The 26,442-nt window shown below is 49.2% G+C and overlaps 2 protein-coding genes across 15 annotated transcripts in view; both read right to left on the reverse strand.

Annotated features, from left to right (window-relative positions):
* The window catches only part of mast2 (microtubule associated serine/threonine kinase 2), a 109,578-nt gene extending 97,657 nt beyond the window's left edge, over positions 1 to 11,921 (reverse strand). For 4 of the 7 annotated variants that reach the window (XM_028404313.1, XM_028404312.1, XM_028404311.1 and 1 more), the window contains exon 1: positions 11,092 to 11,921. In XM_028404313.1, the coding sequence (XP_028260114.1) occupies positions 11,092 to 11,169 (78 nt within the window). In that variant the 5' untranslated portion in view covers positions 11,170 to 11,921. Of the gene's footprint in view, positions 1 to 575; positions 724 to 11,091 lie in introns of those variants that run through there. The other 3 variants (XM_028404315.1, XM_028404317.1, XM_028404314.1) reach the window with 3 other exon arrangements.
* A 2,244-nt stretch (positions 11,922 to 14,165) lies between these two features.
* pde4dip (phosphodiesterase 4D interacting protein) overlaps positions 14,166 to 26,442 on the reverse strand; it is a 66,718-nt gene continuing 54,441 nt past the window's right edge. For 6 of the 8 annotated variants that reach the window (XM_028402993.1, XM_028402992.1, XM_028402990.1 and 3 more), the window contains 16 exons: positions 21,792 to 22,051; positions 21,519 to 21,668; positions 21,265 to 21,441; positions 20,705 to 20,989; positions 20,302 to 20,433; positions 18,920 to 19,039; positions 18,585 to 18,792; positions 18,411 to 18,523; positions 17,376 to 17,510; positions 17,200 to 17,298; positions 16,933 to 17,117; positions 16,728 to 16,847; positions 16,479 to 16,617; positions 16,178 to 16,224; positions 15,933 to 16,068; positions 14,166 to 14,828 (listed from right to left, as the gene is read on the reverse strand). In XM_028402993.1, coding sequence (XP_028258794.1) covers positions 14,665 to 14,828; positions 15,933 to 16,068; positions 16,178 to 16,224; positions 16,479 to 16,617; positions 16,728 to 16,847; positions 16,933 to 17,117; positions 17,200 to 17,298; positions 17,376 to 17,510; positions 18,411 to 18,523; positions 18,585 to 18,792; positions 18,920 to 19,039; positions 20,302 to 20,433; positions 20,705 to 20,989; positions 21,265 to 21,441; positions 21,519 to 21,668; positions 21,792 to 22,051 — 2,470 coding nt within the window. In that variant the 3' untranslated portion in view covers positions 14,166 to 14,664. The remainder of the gene's footprint in view (positions 14,829 to 15,932; positions 16,069 to 16,177; positions 16,225 to 16,478; positions 16,618 to 16,727; positions 16,848 to 16,932; positions 17,118 to 17,199; positions 17,299 to 17,375; positions 17,511 to 18,410; positions 18,524 to 18,584; positions 18,793 to 18,919; positions 19,040 to 20,301; positions 20,434 to 20,704; positions 20,990 to 21,264; positions 21,442 to 21,518; positions 21,669 to 21,791; positions 22,052 to 26,442) is intronic. The other 2 variants (XM_028402995.1, XM_028402996.1) reach the window with 2 other exon arrangements.

The following is a 26,442-nucleotide window of genomic DNA, read 5'->3' on the forward strand; positions in this document are numbered from 1 at the left end:
AGAATTCTGACTGCTGTAATTCAGATATAGTAAAAATCTGTAACGATCCCTGAGGACACATCATGAAACTACCTCACATCAGTGATTATATTCTGGAAGACACATAATATTTCTGCCGTGTGACAGCTACCCGACGGTTAACTGTTATTTTATGCTTGTGGTTGTGGAACATAACAATGTAATCCCTGTCAAACAGTGAAACACACACACACCGAGGAGAAGATAATAATTCAGTGGTTATCCCCAGGAACTCGTTCAGCAGAGCCGGTAAGCCTCCAACATCCTGCCTGATTCACCTCTGGTCGAGTCAATCATGTCGTAACAACGGCCACAATCACTGATGGAGCATTATTTATGGAGGCTGGTATTAAACAGACTCACCACTTCAACCAATCAGATCAAAAAGGAAACACTACAATCCACTGAGGATCTGACAGCATGCATGCATCAGAGGATTGTCGTCTTTGTAAAGAAAATATAAAAGAACCAGCACACTGTGGATTCAAAGCCTTCAGAGGTAAACAGGACAAACATGCTGCTGTCTGAGGGTCAGCTGGTCACAGTCAAACACTCACATGACTCATCCTCAGCCTCACACGTCTCACGTCTCACTGCATGTAGACCGAGACGCTTCCTTCACTGAACATGATCATAGAGCGGCACGACATTTCCTCCGAAACAGGACGTCCTGCTCAAGTTTCCCTGATCTCAGTCTTTTAATAGAGAGAGAGACAATATTTTTATTTTCCTGTGCTGCAGATCACACACACACAGAGACACACACACACACAAACACACACAGACACACACAGACACACAGAGACACACACAGACACACACACAGAGAGAGAGACACAGACACACACACACAGACACACACAGACACACAGAGACCACCAGACACACACAGAGAGAGAGACACAGACACACACACACAGACACACACACAAACACACACAGACACACCAGACACCAACACACACAGACACACACACACACACAGACACACAGAGACACACACAGAGAGAGAGAGACACAGACACACACACACAGAACACACACAGAGACACAGAGACACACACAGACACCCACACAGAGAGAGAGACACAGACACACACACACAGACACAAACACACACAGACACACACAGACACACACAGACACACACAGACACACAGACACACACAGAGAGAGAGAGAGACACAGACACACACACACAGACACACACACACAAAGACACACACAGACACACAGAGACACACACAGAGAGAGAGAGACTCAGACACACACACACAAACACACACAGACACACACAGACACACAGAGACACACACACAGAGAGAGAGAGACACAGACACACACACACAGACACACACACACACACAAAGACACACACAGAGAGACACACACACACACAAAGACACACACAGACACAGAGACACAGAGACACACACACACACAGAGAAACACACACAGACACACACACAGAGACACACACACACAGAGAGACACAGACACACACACAGACACACACACAGAGAGACACACACAGAGAGACAGAGAGACACAGACACACACAGACACAGAGGAAGGGAAATACCATTACATGTCTGCTGCATAATCCCACCTGAACTGAGGCACTGCCAAGACCTCCACCTGAGTCCTGGGACAGATGCCAAAACTGTGTGTGTGTGTGTGTGTGTGTGTGTGTTGTTTGGTGTGTGTTCCCACACATGTGTCTGTGTGTGTCTGTGGAAGGAAGAGAAAGCAAACTGCAGCAGTTCTTTGTGTCATGCAGCAGACAAACATCCCAAAAATGAACTACAGCGAGGCTCATTACTGGAGCTACCATGACCTTCCTCGGCTGCTCTGTGACATGAGCTTTTTATGAGATCAATAAAGACATAGGAGGTGTGCAGAGCTGCCAGCTGTTCGATGCCTTGGCACTTATAAATGTTTACCATCAGCCAACCTCCCTGCAGCACAAACAGGAGAGAGAGAAGAAATAAAGTCAATCCAAACACCGCCCTGTTGTTTTTAAGGTAAGCCTCCGCACCACCACACCATGAGCAGGATTACATTCCCTGCAAGGATTCAATCCCTCAGAAACAAAACCCCGGCTAGAGTCAAAACATTTATTGATACGGTAGGAACTGAACCCCACACACGTGATGTCCCAAATGTCCCTGAGGGACCTTCCCAAAGGGATTAATAAAGTATATTTTAACTATTCTCTGTCAAAGACGCATTAATGTGAAACTGCTCAGTAATCTGAAGCCTATGAAAACAAAAACATGCACTTCTGGACGCTGGCTGCAAAAACTGAATCAACCTGCAGTGACGTCCATGTTAAAACATCCAGCTTTTAAACCCATCTCTGTGTTAGTGTGAGTTACAACACTTCGTTTGACTGACGCCTCACTGAAGCTGTGCAGTAATCTGGAAAACAGGGTTAGGAGCCAGATTTACATGGGAATACTTCACAGAGGCCTGAGGAGACGCAGTAACTGCCATCCAGCACTGCAACATGTCTGTAACAACACAACAAGCTCTCAGAGAACACTTTGTACCGTATCTGCCTCCTCTTCCCCGCTCGCCCATTTAATTCCTTGCGGATTAAACTGATATCTGAACTTGAATGCTTTAATCCCGGGCGTGTCTGTGCTGTGACACATTTCTGCTCAGTCACATCTGCAGGCCTAGATTGCTTCTGGTGGAAGGGAAATGATGGAAGGGAGAGTTTGGGAGCGTGAAGAGGGTTATGCTGACATGAAAGATGAGGTTATGTGTTATTGTGACTGTAAGGCTGAACTGAGCGATATCAAGCACAGTTTTTCATCATCATGAAGGAAACTTGTGAAGTGAATTATGAAATGTAGCGTCTCACTATCTAACTCCTTTTTCCATTTCTGCAGCCACACCATCGAGAAACTGTCGAGAGTCTGTTGCCCCGATTTAAATTCTATTTTATTTGTATAGCATCTTGTGCATACAGCCCCCCGGCTGGCCAGGAGCAGGAGGACATATGGACATTAATTGAAATATGTCCCATCAGGCTTAATGCAATATTCAGAGGAAGCTGTTTTGATGTTAAAGTTCAGAGATGCAGACTGGAGAGGAAACTGCACATGCTGAGCCTCATTCAACTAACTGAAGCTGTTACAAACTGCCATAAACAAAAAGTGTGGTGAAGGTGTTTACATGCTGCAGTAACACAGCTAGGCCTTAACTGGGCTCAGGTAATCAGAAAAGGATGTTGACATGTCAAATGCTCTGATCCAGGCCAAGATTGGAGCACTGCTGTGTACGTAGACACAGTCTCTGTGCCGCCAGGCTGTGGCGAGCAGGGCGCTGCAGAGCTGCTGGTACCGGGCAGGGACAGCTGGTGACAGCGTCCACAAACATTTGACAGGACAGCTTTGGTCCACACATGGACAGAGGAGAGCTGGATCCAGACGATCCACAATCCCCCGAAAGAAACAGGAAGAGACAGACGCAGGACAGACGGAGAACCGCAGACAGCTTAGATTCTGTCTGTGAGCATGGTTTGTTATCAGAATATAACCTCACTTGATGAGGCTACTAACCAAGACGCCGCTCCCAGTGCATTATGGGTGTCCAGGTTTGTCCTGTAGCACAGATTCTGCTGGTTTTTAGCAACAACATATCACCACAGGCACAGTCCATAAGAAAGCTGTAAATGCACCATAAAAGTACCAGATAATGAGTTTACACCTGACGGTCTACCCTAACCAGGTTGATGAGATAAACCGCTGCTCCGGACTGTTCTGAGGGGATTTAGGTCTCCGTCTCAGTGCTGTGTTTGTGCTCCTATAGTTAGCTCTGGAGCTGGAGGGAAGCAGGATGTTTTGATGGAAGCTCCTTTGCTGGCCACAGCCCAAAGGTTAATGACCCTCAATCAGGCCAGGGAGGGGCGGCCCACAGTCGCTTCCACAAACACACACACATCAAGACGGCCCACGCGTGTTGTACAGCACGCTGTAAAAAAACGGTCACACCCACTCAAACAAACGTCAAGCCAGTCATCAAAGAGAGTAAACAGTGAGATCACTGTGACATAAAACACACACACAGACACACACACCGCCTCCAGGACCACATGTCCTCATCCTGCCGGTATCATGGCGGGGAGGATCTGGACCCACACTGTGGAGGCTCTCTGTAGAAGTAATGTGAGCGGCAAACACCTGCCAAATACTGAGCAGACAGGACGGCGGCTGCTGATTGGTCGACCTCATTTCCCTGACAGAGAAGCTGCAGCTCGTGGTTTCTTTCTCTTCCTTTCAGTTAGCAGCACTTTAAGTGGTTTGATGTCTGTTTTTTGGCGTAGTTGGTTCAAGATTAGTCTTTCAAAGGGCGGTATCAACACCTGTCAGCCTGGTTCCTTCTGTTTTCCTCCTCCTTGGATTATTTTGACTGAGCGACCAATAATTTGAAAAAGAAAATGTAATCATCCCGGAAAAAGTCATCACAGTTTTACTCTAAGGGTTCCTCAACCTCTGGGTCACTTGATATGCTGATAGATTATCAGGAAATAACAGGTCCAACAAATATATGATCCCAAGTCATAAGGTTTCCCCATAACTGCATACAAACACCGTCTATACCTGATCTTTACTGTCACTCTGTTCGTTTTGAAAGCTGAGACCTAGGAATACTTTTTATCCATGTTTGTTTTGATGCACTGAAATATGGATTAACCTCGAGTAATGTCGCCTTCATGAGCCTGTTGCTCTCTTGTAGAGATAATTTGCAGCTGCTATATTTAGCAGCATAATTGAGGAACCATCTGTGCTGCAGCCACAGCACCTACAGCACCCTGGTGATGCTGACCTTGTTTTCCATTTTCCTTCCTCAATCATCAGCAGGAAAAACAAACGTGACATAAGTGAAGCGTGTGACAAGTCCTTCAAAATGAAACGCTCCTCATGTGAATACAGAGGAGAGAATCCAGACCCACGGACAGATTTCTGTTGTAGACCTGTGTATCAGGTGCAGATAATTGACTGACTGATAATTTAATAGGTTGAACTTTTCATGCAGCAGTGTCGACTTTGCAGGTTTCTGCTTGTAACATTCCTGCTTCCCTCCGTCTGCCAGCACCCTGCACACTGAGGTCTAACACACAGCCTAAACACCAGCAGCACAACTAGCACACATGCTATAGCTAATACACACACACACACACACACACACACACACACACACACCACGCTAAACTACTCCAGCAGAAGAAACATCTGAACTTTGAGAGAAGACACACACACTGTCAAACAAACACCAGCAGCGACATCACACTGAGCCAAAGCTGAGGTCACAAAACTTAACCAGGACACTTTAAGGTAAAGGCTAAAGAATTTAAATCTTCTTTAAACAGTCTCTGGATAAAAACATGAATCTCATTAAAATGAATCTACATTTAAAGGTGCCATCAAAACTCATGGCTTCATTTTTCTTCTTCAAGTTCTACTATTGATCAGTTTTGTGCAAACATCCCCAACATTAAGTCAGTAGATGTGAAAACACATCAACAACATCGACGCTGCCTGTTGTGTACGTCACCAGAGCCTCTGACGGGGCTCAGTGCCTGTTTTCAGTGTGCAGACTAGAAGCAGTACCTGCTGAGCCTGGACCACAGGAGCTGGAGGATTAGCATTAAGAGGATGTTTACAGGAACACCCACCTAATCAGCCGACACACTGAGCTCACAGTGCGACATAATATTTATTCTAAATATCTTAATATCTCTGAGCTCAGTTCACACTCACATTTTAACTCTTTAACGGCTGACCTCCATCTTTGACTGGGAGGCAGTGTGATGTTCAGTTAAATGATCAGCGATCAGGGCTGAGGAGAAAAATCTGTTTGTGTCATCGAGGTGACAAGAACAAAAACATACTTCATGAGAAACGTGTGTGCAGAAATCCTCATACAACCCCAAAGTGACGTCACTTTCTTCTTGGAGCCGAGAGCCAGAACAAGCTTCTCTGTTCTCGTGGAGTATTTGACAGCCTTAAGACAAAAGAGAGGGGGAACAATAGAAAGGAGGAGACCCAGGAACAGCCAGTGAAGCCTTTTCAGGGAACAGCAGAGTAAAACAGGATCCAGCTCAGTGTGAAATCAGCAAATCACTCAGTTCAAATGACTGGGGGAAGGGAGGGGAGACAGAGAGGTCTAATGCAGCACTAAGCAGCAGCAGTGATAGATTTTCTTCATTAAGAATGTTGGAAGCTAAAAAAAAATGAAGTTCAGTCTGTGAATCTCACAGTTTCAGGATTTATCTGCTTAAAGACAAACAACATGCTGCAGCCAAGTCTAGAAGAAGACATTTGTCATTTCTCCAACAACACAGATAATAAAGGACATTTCTATGCATTAGGACTCATCCAGGGTGTGATTCTGGTTAATGAGGGTTTTATAATTAATGCCAATCACCCTATGGCACATGTGCCTCCCCATTACCTCCCTTCTAGGCACCCTGAAACGCCCCACATTAGCAATTTGGGCTCTATCAATCAGCCGTGTGGCCTCTACAGCCTCTACAGCTGGAGTCCCAGAGGTCGTTCTGGCTCAGCGGCTCCTCAGCTGCACCTCACACCGCCTTTAGCGGTTTAAAGGATGGGAAGGAAATCACTCTCCCATATCACTACGTGGAGGGGAGCTGGTTTAATGGATAACCTAACAGTCTTCTAATGAACCGGAGGCCAAACACTCGAGGCTACTGACGGAGAAAGAGCTGGGAACAGAAAAGCACAAAGACCACAGCTGACATGTAACTGTATCCAACCCTCTTTATTCTACAAATAAAGTGTAAACAAGGTTCTGCACAAAAATCTGCACTCCTCAGCACATCCAGGAAGCCATGATTGATTCACATGTGAGCAGCAGTCACATGACAAACATCAAGTTATTACTGGTCTGATCTGCAGCTTTCTACAGACACCGGAGCTTCACGCAGCAGCCTCAGCTGCAGTCAGAGCAGAGCTAATCCAAACTGAACCGCTCCACCCCTAATAACAGATTTTCTAATAAACGCAGTCATTCTGCACACAGACGTGTCCGAGTCGTCTCCGTCTGTAGACATGATGGTGCCGTTTGCACAGAGCTGCAGGACTTTCATGCTGCAGTGAAACAATGAGTCAACTCCAACTGAACACGAGACAGGAAGGAGGAACGCCCAGAAGCTTTCTGTCACAACTACATTCTGCACCACGCTCACAAAGTGTGTGCTCCAAAACCTGAGCTGGGACAATCACTTCCTCTGTGCAGACAGCTTAACACCGAATCTGACAGAATCACAGAATCTGGTATTATTATTATTATTATTATTATTATTATTGCATGGGGAAGATACAGACGAACACGGTCGGAGTGGGCGGATGTGATTTGTGCAGCACAACAACCTAAATCTGCTACAGCACGGCCTCCATCATCCTGTTACCTAAAACCCTCTGAGCTGCTGCTGGAATCCAGCACTGATCACACACAGTGAGGCCAAATAACTGCAAGAGATGAAGGAGGGAATCATAGACAACGTTTCATCCAGGCCAGCAGCTTATTGATGGATGTCCGCGCTCTGCACCGCTGCGGTCAGGTCACAGTGCAGGAGGACATATCATGTTCCTCTAACAGGAACATCCAGAGGGAGAAATTCAAGATTTCACTTTCTGCCCGATCCTTTTTCAGCTGCTCAGCTCTTCCACTCACTGAGCTCAGATTTATCACACAGCTTTTTCCCATGGTAAAAAAAAGGAAGAACTGAGAAAATACTATTTAAGGTTTGACACTATAATCACAAGTCTTGAACATGCAGCTTGTAGCTTACAGTGAAAATCCTTCAAGTGTTGAGAACAACACTTCCATTAACACCCTGCAGCACACTGTTAATCCGCTGTCGACCAGTCCACCTCAGGGCGGCTCTAATTAGCCTGATCCAGCTCGGGTGGGGTGGGGTGGACAAAAACAACACCTCCATCCGGATGAGATGGAGGTCATTATCCTCCCATCTCTACAAACTCAGCTGGAGGAGGAAGTCACCTCACAACCTTCACATCACGCTGCAACATTCAGACTGAAGGAAACACTTTCACCGTCAACTGGAAAAATACATCACTGATGATAAATCAGAGGCCATGTCACAGCAAGCTCCTGAGCCCACATGTGCCCTCACATGAGTGTCAGAACGGAACAATGACCTCACGGCGGAGAAAGAGCCGAGCTGCTGCTCAGACTACAAATCCCACGGGCATGGGTTCTGCCTGCTCACAGCTCAGTGCTGGACTCTCAGTGCTGCTCTGACACACAGCAGACGGGTCAGACGTCAGGCTGAGGAAGAGGAGGAGGAGGAGTCTCAGCAGGAGAGCTGCTGGTCCCGGGCAGGGACCGCTGCTGGTCCCGGGCAGGGACCGCTGCTGGTCCCGGGCAGGGACCGCTGCTGGAGGCTCTGTCTGCAGCGTCCACAAACATTTGACAGGACAGCATTGGTCCACACATGGACAGAGGAGAGCTGGATCCAGACTCCATGACCCCCAAAAGAAACAGGAAGATAAGATAAGATAAAACTTTATTAATCCCGAAGGAAATTCTTGACAGAAGAGAAAACCAAACAGACGAAAACAGTAAAACACGTTTCTAATGATTATTACTTCTCTCAGCCACTTGGCCATCACTGAGAGGTTCTCACTCCACAGTTCTGAAGGCCAACCAGAGGGCTGACGAGTCCGTCATGTTCCAACAACACACTCATATTTTCTGTATTAATGTGCAGAATAAAACCGTTCGTCCCCACACGCTGCAGAGCTGAGCTGGTTTTCAGGAGCTCGTGACACTGTGTGTCCTTGGATTACGAGCTCCTGCTGCAAACAGTGAACAAACACTGAATGCTAAAATGCTAAAGCTCTCACATCGAAGCAGTTCCATCAGATCAGATCGATTTAAAGACACCGCTGAGAGCAAGATGTTTGTTTTCACGTTGCACAGGAGCTTTATGTTGCGTTCAGTCACTATTCAGGTTAGATTTAGGCACACAGTAAAGGAGGAAGAGGAGGAAGAGGAGGAGGAGGAGGAGGCAGGTCTTCTGTTCACACAGCTGAAACGCTGCTGCTCCTCCAGTTTATCATGTGTCATGGACTACTGCTTCCCTTTAAACCATGTCAGGGAACACATGAGACCAGCAGCCCCTGGAAAAACCTCCCAGGAGGAACAGCTCTGTCAGCCAATCAGCCGACAGGAACCTGCGAAAGGTTCCAGGAGACGTTTTTAACAAGAAGCTGCGACGCTCACGTGGAGAAGAAGAGTTTCCTTTATGAGACATGAGGACAGCATGCAACACGCCCTTTGAGGGCTCAGTTTGTCTTCAGCTGTGTCCTCAGGCAGAGACAAACCCTTCATCTACTGAACGTTTCCAGCACAGGAACAGTCCAGGAAGTCTGGAGGAGACATAAAGCACTGTTCACACACACACACACACAACAAATCAACACACACACACACCAGGAGAACACTGGAAACACCCAGAACGTGCTCTTTGAAGAACACGAGTGATCCCACAGGAGGAGCTGTGTGTGACTGCTGTTAAAGTGAAGTTAAGCAGCAGATGTTTATATAGACTCTGTTTACAAGAGAGGAACCTTTCTGCACTGAAGCGTGCACAAACACGCTTTTACAAAACCTGCTGAATTTAATAGACTGTTTAATACCCGACACACCCCGACATGTGAACGACAGACCAACAGTGACTGCTGAAATAACAAACTCTGTGCACGCTAACGTCCGACAACGTCTGCAAACGGAGAGGAGAGACCTGGCTGCCGCTCCGTTCTTTCACTCAGAAGGCCAGTCCTTCGTGTCCGGCCTCAGACCGTCACTCTGATGATTCAGACGTTCAGCAGCTCACCCAGGCCGGGCGAACACTCCATGAAACTCCTTTTAAATGTAACGTTCCAGCCTCATCGGGCGTCGTTTGCTCTGCAGGAGGACTAATAAGCGGTCACACTTTCTCTCAGACTTTGAGTGGAATCTGACACTTTCTGTGAAATGAAGGCCAGGCTGCTGGAGCAGGTGGAGCAGGTGGAGCAGGTGGAGCTGTGCCCCGTCTGATGTTTCCTCCTGTTCCTCTCATGACTGGTATGAATGAGAGAAACGCGTGCAGACAACAGACACTGTTCTTCAGCTGCGTTATTAACAACGCTCTTATCTTATCAGAACTGTCAAACTTTATTGACAAATGTTGACAGACAGAGAGACGTTTACACACACAGTGAACACACACTCTGAGCTCATGGTTTACACTCGAGCAGCTGACAGTGAAGGCCCGGCTGAGGTCTGTCCAGTGTTTGCCGAGCTGAACCGACAGAAGTCGCCCTGACTCGCTGCCTGTGCTGCTCAGGAACCTTGAACACTGCAGCAGACGTCGGAGAGGTCCAGATTTTATGAGGCTTACTGTGCCATAAACATGGACGTGCTCCTTTCAAAATAAAAGCTGCCTCCAAAGATGAGGTCATAACGAAGTCATGTTGGTCATCCGATCAGATTTTGAACTTTCTCTCAGTGTCAGCACGTCTTCTTCCAGATGATGTGGGGCTGCAGCAGTGTGTGTGAGAAACATGAAGAACCAGACTCAGACTCATCTACCTATTGTTCACACTTTGGAATTCTGGGTAATGAATCATGACCCTGTCATGGTGCCGTCGTCCCGCAGCAGCAGCTTTTCTACTTTTATATTGTTCTGTGAATTTGTCAGACTGAGATGTTCACACTATGATCAGGTGCATCAGGGCGATGATGACAAATGATTGATTACTGATGCTGCCAATACAAACACACAAAAAGCATCAAGACCACACACACACACACACACACACACCTGGCCTGACACTCAGCTTCCACCATGACTGAGAAAAAACTAAACCTTGTGATTTTGTGACAGCCCTCCATCAGCTCACACAGGCAGACTAACAGGGACCACGGCAGCCTGCAGTGGAGCCGCGGGCTGACAGGCTCCAACTGGACCTCTGACACCAGCCGGTCTGGTTCTGATCTGAATGGGGGGAGGGGTGGGGGGGTACTCACCGCATCTTTGTCCCCTCCTCCGCCCTCCTGCTGCTCCACATCGTACTTCCTCTTGTTTTTATTTTCTGTCCTCTTCATCTTCACGGTAGAAACACTGCTGCAGTGTGTGTGTGTGTGTGTGTGTGTGTGTGTGTGTGTAACTTCAGTTCGCTGGCTAGCTCAGTGACACCTCGCTGCCAAAATGAAACTCATCGCTTGTTGATGATCAGTCCGCTCCGGTCAGCCATTCCCGGTCAGAGGGCAGCGCTGCGGCTGGAAGCAGCCGGTCCCCGGAGCACTAGCTGCACATCTGGAGGATCCGCTGTGAAGAGCTGTCCGTCAGCCCCGCAGAGCCAGGAGCCGCCGGGGTCTCCGTGAGGTCGATACAGGGCGGTGAGAGCTGGTTCACAAACAGGCTAACGTCTGTCCATGCCGGACTCTTTAACAACTTATCGTCCAACTCGTTAGTTCGTCGGTCTGGTAGTCCCCGCCGCTGTTAGCCGTGCGCTAACTCCCCGCTGCGTGACTAGCTGAGCGGCTAACCGCGGCTGCCTGCTAACGTTTACCTGCCCAAAAGCACCGTGACACCCATGACAGGTCCGCCTCCGCTCCAACGGACGCTTCCAGATGATTCCCCGCAGGACTCCGTGCCGTCTGTCCGGGTCTCGGTGTGGGTGTTTCAGGCCTCGGAGGTCCGCTGTGGACGTGTTTCCATCCTCGGGTCAAAAAGCAGCGCTGTGAGCGGGGACACCGGGTGAAGCTCCGTGCTGAAGTGCAGCCGCGGCTCGGCTCGGCTCGGTTTGTTTCCTGACTCTGACACGGCGGCGTCAAGTCAGCAGGAAGCGGGATTCCACATCCGGCCTGTCGCTGTCAAAATAAAAGCACGGCTTCTTAAAGATATCGTCACAATTTTTTTTTTACCACATTTAATGTGTTTTCTGTTCCAAAGGACGTAAAACGCCAATTTCTCACACTATATGTGATATATTGTTGGTAATTAAATATAATGTGTTTATGTTTTTATCTGGACTAATACATGTAGTTATGTTTTTGCTGAAGGTTTCTTTTACTTGCAGTAATCCTGTAGATGTGGTTCCTTAATTTAATAATAACTATTCTAATGTTGACATTTTTCCAAACATCCTTCTGTCAAATTACAGCTCAATCATTTTATTTTGAAAGTACACTCATCTCTTTCCGGTCCGATGTTTCAGCTTCACCCACACGCTCAGCCTGTTTGATGAGTTCTTTGTGAGACACACACACACACACACACACACACACACACACACACACACACTCTCTCTCACACACACACACACACACACACACACACTCACTCACTCTCTCACACACACACACACACACACACACACACACACACACTCACTCACTCTCTCTCACACACACACACACACACTCTCTCTCTCACACACACACACACACACACACACACACACTCACATACACACTCACACACACACTCACACACACACACACTCATACACACACACACTCACACACACACACACTCATACACACACACACTCACACACACACACACTCATACACACACACACTCACACACACACACACTCACATACACACACACTCACACACACACTCACTCACTCACTCTCACACACACACACACTCATCTTATGCAAGAATTTTATGTAAAATTATATTTTTTAAAGAAGTAATTCGAGAACATTTTAATTTTTTTACATACCGAAGACCCGTGTGTGTGTGTGTGTGTGTGTGTGTGTGTGTGTGTGTGTGTGTGTGTTGAGAGGGAGACTCCAGTTTTTCTGGAGTCTGCTGCCCCCTGCTGGCAGCACTCAGAATGGTGTGATGTTTCTGCATAAATAAACATCCTGATGTAATTACAGCAGTGAAGCAAAGCAGACTGTACATTAGCATAAACTCTGCATTCTTCATCTTTTTGCATTTAAACCACTACACACACTGATCCAAAACAACAGCTGACAACAGTTTATCCCTTTTATCGAAAAGGTTTTATTTTCTTCTGACCCCCAAAAACTCTTTAATAAAGAGAACATGCATAAAAATACACCTCTTCTCACACAGCAACAAACACACACTCTCTTTAATATGTACACACACATGAGGTGTGGTTCCTAAAAGCACACAGACACTAAGAAAGGTTTGACCTTTGACCTGCAGGGGAATCATTTAAAAACACATATTTCAGCTGTTTTTACACTTTGGTTCATCTTATTGCTTCATAAACAAATGATTCTATGAAGCCCAGATTTCAGATTAACACAAACATGACAGGGCCTTTACATCTGCTTTATACTGATTGTCAATTAATCCAGATTCAGATTGTTCACTGCTAAAACGGCACTTTAACACCCAGGCCTGAAACAGCAACAGAAAGCAGCCACCGGGGTTCGTATTGCACAGTAACCCAAAGAATTGCATATTTCAAAGAAACGATCAGACGGCAGTGAAGCCGCAGTCCAGGCTCAGAGACCAACAGCTGACCTGCTATACAGAGAAATAAAGGAATATAATATGTAAATATAATAACACGTTTACAGCTGTTTTTATGATTGTCTCTGTGAGGGACATGAAAACACATGAAATTTACAAATTTAGCTAAAAACAAAACAAAAAATAAAGAAATTTAAAAATGACCTGTGTGGTCCTTTTGTCTTTCTGTTGGACCGCTGGTCTGACTGAAGGCATCTGTATCATGTGCTTCTTTTCATTACCACTCAGCTCAAGGCGTTCCAACACTGCAGGTCAGTGTTTCAGCAGGAAAAACACAGAAATAAGTACTGACCCATGTTTTTAAAAATCTACAGAGTTTAACACGGCGGAGTGTGAAGAGTAACATCTCTATTCTGAGACTCATCTACAGGCTACATCACCAAAGCTGCTTTTTTTTTCCTAATATCATCAGTAGGCGGCCATTTTAATAGTTTTTTGTACAATTAGGACGAACTAAAGTCATATGTAGGAGGACTGTATGGCTTTGTTTCCACAAACTGCTCAAACCTACACACTCTACAGACAGGAGCCTCAGCGGAGGCCCACAGGAAGCACTTGTTTTGGCTTTTTTTTGTTTAAAGCCCCTGTTTTTTTTGTTTTTTTTTGTTTTTTTTCCTGCTGGCATCAAACAGATTTTTGCTTGTTAAATCCCTGCTGAAGTACACAGCTGAAGTTGGCTTCTGATTTGCAGCTTCTGATTGATTAGTTAAGCAGAGAGCTTAAACACAAAAAGACCCGAACTCCATCAATAACTGCTGTGATCAGGAGGCTAAACTGAGACCGACCTGCCTCCAGGAGTCTGAAAAAACGTGTTAAAAACACCTCGTCAGAAGTGAATCATAAGCAAACTCCAGCCTGATCTCACAAATATTCAATCACCAATAACAAATCAATCATTCTCTTCCATACACCATCAAACATTCTCAAACACACACATCACTTGACTAAAATGTTCACGGGTCAATGAGCAATCGTACGTTTTCAGCATTTCCTGTCTGAACAGGAGCTCAGGGCTGCTGCTGCTGCTGTACTACAGGAAGACTGCCTGCAGGGGGCGCTGCTGCTGCTGCTGTACTACAGGAAGACTGCCTGCAGGGGGCGCTGCTGCTGCTGCTGCTGATGGAGGTGCTGGTGAGCAGCAGAGGAGGAGGAAGAGGAGATGGAGGAGGACGTCCTGGGTGTCAGGACACTCCAACCAGGAGAGAAGGAGAACTCACTGACGCCTCCTGTGTTTTCACCTGAAAGACATGGAGGCGGCGTTCAGGGACGTCTGAGGACACGTCTCATAAACATGAAACAAAAGGTTGTTTTAAAAATGAAGAGCAAAATGAGGAAACATGTTGATGAAGACTCTCAGTCATCCAGGTCATCACACGTAGAGAAGATTGAAGCAAAGCGTCTGGACTTGTAGAGTTTGAATTCATTCAAGCAATGCTCTGATCTGTACATTGGAGAAACTAAACAACCACTCCACAGAAGAATGGCTCAGCACAGGAGAGCCACCTCCTCAGGACAAGACTCAGCTGTTCACCTCCACCTCAGAGACAAAGGACACTCCTTTGAGGACAACAATGTCCACATTTTAGACAGGGAGGAAAGGTGGTATGAAAGAGGAGTCAAGGAAGCCATCTATGTTAAGCTGGAAGAACCTTCTCTTAACAGAGGTGGAGGCCTCAGACGTCATCTTCCTACCACATACAATGCAGTGATTCCATCCATACTCACAGTAAGAACAAAGGGCTGTCAACCAGTCCACCTCCGGCAGTCTCATAGTCGTTAGCCAGTCGTTTAGACACACCTGGTACAGTCAGCCAGAACATCACAGGTAAGTATGGAAACATTTAGTGCTATTGTTTGTAAGTTTTTAAGTTTTTTACCCAGACCCACCCACTGAGGTCTGTAACCACATATAAACCATGTTTCCCCACCAAACAGTTAGAACTGATGAAGCTGCTTGGATGAGCAGAGAAACGTCTTCTAGAAAACTCTACAAGTCCAGACGCCTTGCTTCAACCTTCTCTACGAAAAATGAGGAAACTGCACATCAACCACAAAGAAGGAGGAGCAGGAGGAGGAGGAGGAGGAGCAGACGCTGGTCAGAGGGAGGTGTTAGCTTTCTGTGTTTGGTGCTTTTTGTCTTCACTGAATTAGATAAAAACTCCAGGATCTGTGTCTGGAGGACTCCTGCAAGTCCAACTGGAAGCAGCTCTGACTGTAGTGTTAGCAGCAATAAACACCGTGCTAACAGATTAGCATGCAACAATCATTAGCACGTCGGCTGTAGCAAGCAGCTTCACCCATCAGGAGGCTGAGCAGTGCACAGCAACACCAGGGGACTGTACCTTCACCAGACCAGGGGTGTGAGGAAGAGGAGGAGGAGGAGGAGGAGGAAGAAAAGGACGAGGAGGAGGAGGATGGAGAGGAAGGAGGAATGGAGAGAGAGGCTCGGCGAAGAGACGAAATCCTGAGCTGGTTCTCCTGAAAGGACTCAGGGAAGTCATCATCATCATCATCATCATCATCATCATCATCATCATCATCCAGACCTCTGCTGCTGGAGTTACGGGCAGTGTGGACCAGAACTCACCTGTAGGTTGGTCTTTGCTTTCCTCAATACATCCCGTGTTCTCGACACTGTGAACACACACACACACACACACACACACACACACACACACAAATCAATCAAAGAAGAAGAAAACTGTCTGCTGAGTTAATCTGCAGGTGATGATGAAAGATCCTCATCATCGTATGAAATCTGAGGCTGAACTCTTACGTCAAAGGATTTGAATTCTGCAGGTCAAATAAGGACCAAACGGAAGATACTAGAACTCCCAGTGTGAGTGTGAGGTTTGATGTTCACTACCAGGAGAGCATGAGGGACTCACGTTGGCTGATTATAAAGTGCTCCATGCTATCTTTGGTGCGGTTGGAGCTCTTCACGCTCTCCAGGGCGTCCTGCAGAGCCTGCTCCCGCTCTGAGAGCTTCAGACGCAGAGAGGCCACCTCCTCCCTCAGAGACGGATCCTGAAAACACACAGAGTACATTTTCCTGAGCTGACTCCTCACAGTAAACATGATAAACTGACTGTAAGCTCAGTGGGTTATAACTCTCTGTCCTCGCTGCTGCTTCTGACCTGTGAGCCGGGCAGAGCTGCTCTCCAGAGCATCTGCAGCAGAGAGTCGGCCTCCTCCAGGATCTGTCGCAGAGTTTTAGCGTCTGACAGCAGCCTCCTGACAGAACCTGAGTCTGAGGGCTGAAGCATCAGATACAGAAAAAGGTAATGAAAGGGTTAATAAAGGTTTTCCACACATCGCCGCGGTGACGGTTCTGTTCCTCACCTGATGACGGCTGAACTCCTGCGAGCCGCTCAGTGAATAAAGCGCAGCCTCCATCTTGCAGAGGAGGGCGCTTCCCTCCAGGATCTGCTGCTGCAGAGCCTTGAAGTCCCCGACGTGTCCGACCACGTGGCGGCCATGACGGCTGGCGAGGAAACCATCTGGAGCTGGGCTTTGCGGGGTGGAAGCTGCAGAGGAGGACAGCGGGAGGAGGGAGGAATGAGTGTGTGTGATGAAAGGATTTCTGGAAAGAGAGGAAGTTCTTCTGACCGTGATCAGCTGCTGCTGACTCCTCTGTCTGCACTGAGCGTAGAGGAGAGGAGGGACTGACGAGTCCTGTGTCCCTCACAGGAGGAGAGGGGACATTATCTGCAGGGACAGACTTCCATTAGGACTAGACTGACTGTCTCCTTCACTATGTCCTCATTCACTTAAGTTTTACTGACCGCTGAAGAGCTGCCTCCTGCTCCGAGGCTGCGGGTCCGCCTGTCCGCTCAGCTGCTGCTCCAGCTGCATGTGCAGCTCTCTGGGGTCAAAGGTCACAGTGCCGTGTCCTGCCTGAGCACCGCCAGCGACCGGACCTGTTCAACACACACACAGACGTTTGTTTGAATCCCTGATGCCTACATTTAACTTTGTGTCATTATAGGGTCACACTGAGAGGCGTTCAAGTGCTCTCACAACTCAAAACCTGAGGTCAGTTGTGTGTCTGTGTGTGTGTGTCTGTGTGTGTCTCAAGTCTCACCTGAGTGTGTGTGTGTCTGTGTGTGTGGAGTCTCACCTGAGTGTGTGTGTGGTGTGTATGTGTGTGTCTGTGTGTGTGTGTGTGGAGTCTCACCTGAGTGTGTGTGTGTCTGTGTGTGTGTCTGTGTGTGTGTGTGGAGTCTCACCTGAGTGTGTGTGTGGTGTGTATGTGTGTGTGTGTGTGTGTGTGTGGAGTCTCACCTGAGTGTGTGTGGTGTGTGTGTGTGTGTGGAGTCTCACCTGAGTGTGTGTCTGTGTGTGTCTGTGTGTGTCTGTGTGTGTCTGTGTGTGTGTGTGGAGTCTCACCTGAGTGTGTGTGTGGTGTGTATGTGTGTGTCTGTGTGTGTGTGTCGAGTCTCACCTGAGTGTGTGTGTGTCTGTGTGTGTGTCTGTGTGTGTGTGTCGAGTCTCACCTGAGTGTGTGTGTGTGTGTGTGTGTGTGTCGAGTCTCACCTGAGTGTGTGTCTGTGTGTGTGTGTGTGTCGAGTCTCACCTGAGTGTGTGTCTGTGTGTGTCTGTGTGTGTGTGGAGTCTCACCTGAGTGTGTGTCTGTGTGTGTCTGTGTGTGTGTGGAGTCTCACCTGAGTGTGTGTGTGTGTGTGTGTCGAGTCTCACCTGAGTGTGTGTCTGTGTGTGTCTGTGTGTGTGTCGAGTCTCACCTGAGTGTGTGTCTGTGTGTGTGTGGAGTCTCACCTGAGTGTGTGTCTGTGTGTGTCTGTGTGTGTGTGGAGTCTCACCTGAGTGTGTGTTTTCTCTGTCGTGATACACCTGCAGCTCACACTGAAGAGCCTGGATCACGCTGCGGCTCTCACACACCTGCTGCTGGAGGACGCTCACCTCGTGCTGCAGCCTGTAACACACACACATGTAATCAGCTGTTTACCTTGTTGTTACCACACACACACACACACCTGTTGATGGTCTCCTGGCTCCTCTGTCTGTCCTGTTTCAGCTGTGTCATCTCTTGGTTGTGAGCTTCAGCCTCAGCTTGCAGCTTCCTGCTTTGCTCCGCCCACCGCTCTGCATCGAGCTCCGCCTCCTTCAGCCTCGTCCGCTCCAGAAGCGCCACCTCCTTCAGCTGCTCCACCTCCTTCAGCTGCTCCACCTCCTTACTGCCCTCTGCAGGAGCCGCAGGGCAGCACAGAGAAGACACGTATTCAAATTAGAAGTATTCACAGCTACAGTGTGCACAGCTGTCTCCCCCTTCTGGCAGTGGGAGTCATTACACCAACACAGCCGACTGTACCTCGTGCGGCCTGCTTCAGCTGGTTCTGCAGACTGATGTTCTCCTCTTTCAGGAGGCGGATCTCACCGGACAGCTGGCTGACGGAGTCCAGGCCCTGGATGTAGATGTTGGTCGGAGCACCTATGAGACGGAGGAGTTCAACGGTCAGTTAATGAACGTGGGTCACTGAGCGGGCGGTCCTTCACCCTCTGAGCCCTGCAGTGAGAGGAAGCTCGGCCTTCAGGGCTGAATCCATCCACAGGCTCACCCCCGGCTCCACGGTGAGGTTAGGTGAGGTTAGGTGAGGTCACCATCTACAGCACTGCAGTGCCCTTTTATAGTCAGTTATCAACCAGCCCAGTGGAACATCTGACCACAGTCACATAAACACTGACACAGTCTGGGGAAGGAGGCTGCAGAGGTGGCGACAGCCCTCTTTGTTTTCACTTCCTCGTCAGCCGCTCTTTGGTTACACTGAGGTTAACATTACAATTCAGGTTAAAGTGAGACGGCCCCGTCCAAGCGTGGACCTCAGGAGAGTGATGGCTGCTGCCTGTGGGAGATGTGTGTCTCTGTGTGTGTGTGTGTGTCTGTCTGTCGGCTGTCTGTGTGTCGGCTGTGTGTGTGTCTGTGTCTGTCTGTGTGTGTGTCTGTGTGTCGGCTGTGTGTGTGTCTGTGTGTGTGTCGGCTGTGTGTGTGTGTCTGGCTGTGTGTGTGTGTGTCGGCTGTGTGTGTGTGCGTGTCTGTCTGTCGGCTGTCTGTATGTCGGCTGTGTGTGTCTGTCTGTGTGTGTGTCTGTCTGTGTGTGTGTCTGTCTGTCTGTGTGTGTGTGTGTCTGTCTGTGTGTGTGTCTGTCTGTGTGTGTGTCTGTGTGCCAGCTGTATGTCTGTGTCGGCTGTGTGTGTGTGTGTGTGTGTCGGCTGTGTGTGTGTGTCTGTGTGTGTGTCTGTCTGTGTGTGTGTCTGTGTGCCGGCTGTATGTCTGTGTCGGCTGTGTGTCTGTGTGTCGGCTGTGTGTGTGTGTCTGTGTTTGTCGGCTGTGTGTGTGTGTGTGTTGGCTGTGTGTGTGTCGGTTGTGTGTCTGTGTGTCGGCTGTGTGTGTGTCTGTGTGTGTGTCGGCTGTGTGTCTGTGTGTGTGTGTCTGTGTGTGTGTCGGCTGTGTGTGTGTCTGTCTGTCTGTGTGTGTGTGTCTGTGTGTGTCGGCTGTGTGTGTGTCTGTGTGTGTGTCTGTGTGTGTGTCTGTGTGTGTGTCGGCTGTGTGTCTGTGTGTGTGTCTGTGTGTGTGTCGGCTGTGAGTCTGTGTGTGTGTGTCAGCTGTGTGTGTCTGTCTGTCTGTCTGTCTGTGTGTGTCAGCTGTGTGTGTCTGTCTGTCTGTGTGTGTCTGTGTGTGTGTCTGTGTGTAACCTTTCTCTGCAGTGGTGCGGGCCAGTTTCTCCTCCAGCTGCTGTCGGAGGCGGTCGTTGGTCTGGATGGAGTCCTCCAGTCTCTGTCTCAGGCTGCGGATCTCTCTCAGATGCTCCTTCATCAGGTCTGAACCTGCAAATAATGAAACACAAACACACACTCTATGTGTCTCTTTACTCCATGAGGCAGGTACAAACTCACACGTCTGCATAAAACTCAAGTCACTTTGTTTTATCTCAAATGTTGATGCACATGTTAGATCGTTGTGGGTTTACATCTCATCATGGTTTGGCGTTCCTCATGAAAGCCGCCCTGGTCCCTGATCCATGTGACGACCACAGCCGGTCCACAAGCAAACGAGGAGCTAAAGCTAACGTTTGATCAGAGGTAGTGTTCTTTCTACCTGTGTTGCTGGTGCCGGACTGGTACCCCGAGGATCCGGACGACAGGTCAGCTCCGAGCCTCATCGGTCGCGTACCATAGGCCACATCCCACAATGCACTGCTCTCCAGCAGGCTGGCTCCAGCTTTCATTGCCAGGCCGGCGTCCAGGCTGCTGCTGCTAGCGGCGCTGCCGAACGGAGACGGCTGGAACCCCTGGTAGGACAGAGGGAGGAAGCCGGAGGGGTCCGGCCGCTGGTGAACGAACGGGAAACCCTGCACAGGTTTGGACTGAGGGGTGGAAAACCCTGCGGAGGAGACGGGACATGGATCAATACAGGAGAACACTGCTGAGCGAGAGGACAGAAGGATCAGTCTAAACACAGCAGGCGAGCGTTAATCAGCAGAAATCTGCAGGGTCTGAGCTTTCTGGATCCTTCGCCTCTCATCAGTGCTTTAAGATCACAGCAAATCCCTCTCCAGCTGGAGGCTCTGGGTTCACTAAGCACCAAGCAGTTATTTATAATGAGGAGGACAGGACAGCGTGTTAGAGACAACACAGCACACAGCAGGAAGGACGCACTGTCACTGTCTCCCAGCTGCCTCTGCAACATCTGCAGCTCCTGGTGCACCTCAGCCAGGGAGAAACCCGCCCCCCCGCTGCCGCTCCGGTAACGAGGCCGCAGGTGTGAGGGGTGAGGATGAGAGGGCAGTGTGAAGGAAGGGGGAGGATGGAAGGGAGGAGAGCTGAAGACAGGAGCTGGGAGGAAAGAAGAAGGTAAGAGGATGGAAGGATGAAGACAGATTCAGCCAATCAGAGGAGGCGCTCCGTCCTACCTGTCTGACTCTGCACATCGGCAGGTTTGTGAGGCGAGCTGGAGCACTGCATGCTGGGACAGCTGAGGCAGGACTGGGTGCGGTGGGACGAGGCGACGGACGGAGCGACAGATGAATGATGTGACAGGGCGCCACGGTGAGAGTGAGCATCTGGAGATGAAAAGAGTCTGCTGTGAGGACACCATGGAGGACACACACAAACACACGCCGCTAACGTTGCAGCAAATGTGTATTCATCCACCTGCTGAAAGTAGTCCCCCCCTCTCAGCTCACCTGTGCCGCCTCGGCCGCAGCTCTGCGTCTCCTCCTGCCCGAGCTCACTGGCAGCGTCCACGTCCGAGCACAACTCCAGGTCCTCATTGGTGGAGCCGTGCTCGTCGGACACGTAGGAGATGCGATCCGATTGGTCGGTATGGTCGGAGAGGGCGTGGCTGCTGCAGGGCGTGTCAGAGCGGTGATGATGGTGATGCTGGTTCAGTTTGGAGCGGAGAGACTCGATGACCTTGTCTTTCTGCTGCAGCTCCTTACTGAGCCTGCAGGCACACACAGAGGGCAAAGGTCAGCTCCAGATGAATGTCACATGGTTCCTTTAAGAAAACGAATCAATAACAGCGCGGGGCCAGCAGAGCCGCTTTCAGGTCAGGTGTGTGAGTCAGCTGCTCCTCTGTCAGCACACAGACACACACAGACACACTGTGTCTGTCAGCGTTACACACTCACACTGACGAGGAACCAATGAGAACCAAATACAGAGGACAATACACACAAATCATGACACATGTTACGTATGCAGTGTGTCCCCTACAGCTGATTTAATTAACTGTGACGTGTTGGTACACAGATGCTGAGGTGAAGGACACACAATCAATGTCAGGCTGACACACACACACACAGACACACACACACATCTTTCGTCAAATTCACACATCCGCCTCTCTGACTGTGATTTTAAATAAAGTTTCACATTCTCTGCACAATAACTTCAAAAAGGAAAAAAGGACAGATTAACATTTTTGCCAGATTAAACTGATCCTGCAGCTCTGTCTGTGACACAGTTTATAACGACAGGAAGGAGTGTGTCTGTGTGTGTGTCTGTGTCTGTGAGTGTGTGAGACTGTGTGTCTGTGTGTGTGTCTGTGTGTCTGTGTGTGTGTGAGACTGTGTGTCTGTGTGTGTGTGTGTGTGTCTGTGTGTGTGTGAGACTGTGTGTCTGTGTGTGTGTGTCTGTGTGTGCCTGTGTGTGTGTGTCTGTGTGTGTGTGTGTCTGTGTGTGTGTGTCTGTGTGTGCCTGTGTGTGTGTGTCTGTGTGTGTGTGTGTGAGACTGTGTGTCTGTGTCTGTGTGTGTGTGTGTGTGTCTGTGTGTGCCTGTGTGTGTGTGTCTGTGTGTGCCTGTGTGTGTGTGTCTGTGTGTGTGTCTGTGTGTGTGTGTCTGTGTGTGTGTCTGTGTGTGTGTGTCTGTGTGTGTGTCTGTGTGTGTGTGTCTGTGTGTGCCTGTGTGTGTGTGAGACTGTGTGTCTGTGTGTGCCTGTGTGTGTGTGTGTGTCTGTGTGTGTGTCTGTGTGTGTGTAGTGTGTGTAGTGTGTGTGTGTGTGTCTGTAGTGTGTGTAGTGTGTGTGTGTGTGTCTGTGTGTGTGTCTGTGTGTCTGTGTGTGTGTGTGTAGTGTGTGTGTCTGTGTGTGTGTGTCTGTGTGTGTGTGTGTGTCTGTGTGTGTAGTGTGTGTGTGTGTGTCTGTGTGTGTGTCTGTGTGTGTAGTGTGTGTGTAGTGTGTGTAATAGGTCAGGTACAGTATGAGTAGTGTGCTCATGGTCAGCAGCTCTTTACTCTTAGAGCAGAAACACTGATCAGCTGCTGCTGCTGCTGCTGCTGCTGTGACAGTGGAGACACACGGACACACGTCTATGGATCAGCTCTGGTTTTCTGATACTATTGACTTCAATCAGAACTCAGTTCAAAGCCTGTATCGTGGAACAGGATTGGCACTTTGTGATCTTCGTGTTTTTGTGGTTTTAAGATGAAGGGTTAGTTTTTCCTCGTTACCATGGTTACAGCATCCTATCTATATCTGCTGCTAAGAGACCTCCCCTGAAGTCCATCAGACCCCCGTTCATGATCCGAAGACATCATCACACATCATCACACATCATCACATCTCCTGCATGTGAGTCTGCAGTGAACACTGACTGTGCTTCATCCTGCATTATCATTTCTATCTGCCCTCTGTGCTCTGACAGCAGCTGAGGCTCGACCGCGAGGACGCGGTTGTGTCCCTGGTTGTCTTACTTGTCGAGCTGTGCGAGCAGCGCTCTCCTCTCCCTGTCGGCGTGTCTCCTCAGCAGCTGCAGCTCTCTCTCCTGAGCCTTCCACTCCCACAGCGAGAAGGAGAACAGAGAGTCTCTGTACAGGGGGCTGCTCTTGGACAGCATGGCCTTCCACAGAGGAGCCATCACCCACCTTCAGTCCTGCTCCTCCTCCTCCTCCTCCTCCCCGCCGGCCCTCCACCTGGCTACTGACACCTGTCCATGTGTCCGCCGCCTGCCCTCCCTTTCCCTGCGCTCCCCGGTCGCTGTGAACTCCCGTTCCTTCCTCTCGGCCGTGTGTCCAGAGCTAACGGAGCGCCACTCATTAGCTTAGAGCACGAGGTCCTGACCCCACACTGTGTGTGTGTGGAGCAGAAGGTGGAGGCGGCAGGCAGAGCGTGAGCGAGGGATAAAGGGGATGGAGGGATGACAGGGCGTGTGGGCGATCAGGTGAAAAGCACAGCAAATCCCGATTAGGCTGGACTTCCCTGGGAGAAGGATTTCTGTGGCTGCCTTATCACCGACACACACACACACACACACTGTTCCTTCAGGAGCTCTGAACAGGTGGTAACCCAAAGGGTTAAAAGGTTCTAAATGTTTTAGCTGATCAAATTAAAGCTGAAATGAAGGAAGCAGCAGCATGAGAGGAGGGGAAGCGACGCTAAAAGACAAAGCTGTCCATCAAAGGCTGCAGACGTCCTCTGAGGCTTGTAGACTCAGATCCTCCTCTCCCTCACTGCCCGTGTTGGATTGAAGTCTTGAATAACGCTCTCAAAGGAAGGCCGCTGTGGACCAATCATGCCACATGCAAACAAACACACAGCAGCCCGAGGGTGGAGATGCAGTGACGAAGCCGGGCTGTACAGATATTCAGAGGGCTTCACGCTCCGCCGGCCACCACAGACACAAGCTGAAAGCCTGATCGCTCACACGGCAGCACTTCCTCTTCCTCCGGCTTGTTTGTGCGTTTCCTGCCCGTCCAGAAAAAACACACCGACTTCCTCTCTGAGGCAGGACAGCTTCCAGAAAACAGGACCTGAAACACGTCCACTGTCACAAGAACAAGGTCCAGCTTCAGCCTGAGGAAAATCCAAGTACAAGTCTGCACCAAGTGAAACCAGGTCCGGACTGCGTCCTCCTGTCTGTCCACACATGAGACCTCCAGTTAATCTTACATAACAGACAGAGCTGGATGCTCGGCACCATGTGCTGCTCCGGATACACTGAAGCCGAGTGATGCTCGCTCTGCCGAGAACCCTCGCTCACGTTTCCCCTCTCTCTCTCTCTCTCTCCTCCCCTCCCTCTCTCTCTCTCTCTCTCCTCTCTCTCTCTCTCTCTCTCTCTCTAACCTCTCTCTCTCTCCCTCTCCCCTCCCTCTCTCTCTCTCTCTCTCTCTCTCCCTCCCTCTCTCTCTCCTCCCTCCTCCTCTCTCTCTCCCCTCTCTCTCTCTCCCTCTCTCTCTCTCTCTCTCCTCCCTCTCTCTCCCTCTCCCTCCCTCCCTCTCCCCTCCCTCCCTCTCCCTCTCTCTCTCTCTCCCTCCCTCTCTCTCTCTCTCTCTCACTCTCTCTCCCTCTCCCTCCCTCTCTCTCCCTCCCTCTCTCTCCCCCTCTCTCCCTCTCTCTGTGTGTTTAGCTCCTCCTGACCTAGTTCCCTCCCCATTCGAGGTCTTAATAACTTAACCTGATTAGTCAACAACACACCCTGAGCCCAGAGCACCAAAAAGCCTGAGCATCAGTGCATTCACACTCACACTGTAAACACACACACACACATTATGTGCTGCTGGACCACAAACACACACTTTTACAGTGTTAGATCTGTGTTGTAACAGCTTGGAAAAAAACTGTTATATTATTTAAATTCTGAATTCTGAATATTCGGGTCAGAGATGTATGAGGAGGATGTCCGTCAGAGCAGCTACATCGATGTCTTAAGCCTCATTTTTTGGCAGATTAACCCCAATTCACTCACATTCTTGGTACATTTAGAAACTTTGGGATCTGCAGTAGAAGGTGAAAATGTTTGTGGCGGATCTTTGGCTGCACAGTCTGCACCACATGATCTAAACTATCCCACATAATCAGACAGGAGACGTGCTCGAGGAGGTGTTAGATTATCACACTTGTTTTTTTAAGCATGTATAATCTGCACTTGACTGTACACTACATGTTTACACACACACACACACACATATACAGTAGGTCATACACTCCTATAGGCTAACCCCCCCCCACCCACACACACACACACACACACTGTGAATCAGAAGAGCAGCCTCAGTGAGACGGCTGTCGCAGAAAACACTAATTCTCCTTCACATCTGGTCGACCATCTGTGCTGCAACAACACCATGTGGATGACAGACCTCTGTCTGCCTGCCTCTGCCTCTCTGTCTGTCTCTCTGTCTCTCTGCCTCTCTGCCTGCCTGTCTGTCTGTCTGTCTCTCTGTCTCTCTGCCTGTCTCTCTGCCTCTCTGTCTCTCTGCCTGCCTCTCTGCCTGCCTGTCTCTCCGTCTGTCTCTCTGCCTGTCTGTGGGTCTCTCCATCCCTCTGAGGGGCAGCTCTAGTTACTCACAGAGCACTGTCTGTTTATTCAGGCCCTTCTTCTACCCAACAACAGCGC

Source organism: Parambassis ranga, chromosome 4 (assembly GCF_900634625.1).
Source record: "Parambassis ranga chromosome 4, fParRan2.1, whole genome shotgun sequence".
In the NCBI taxonomy this organism is placed as follows: Eukaryota; Metazoa; Chordata; class Actinopteri; family Ambassidae; genus Parambassis; species Parambassis ranga.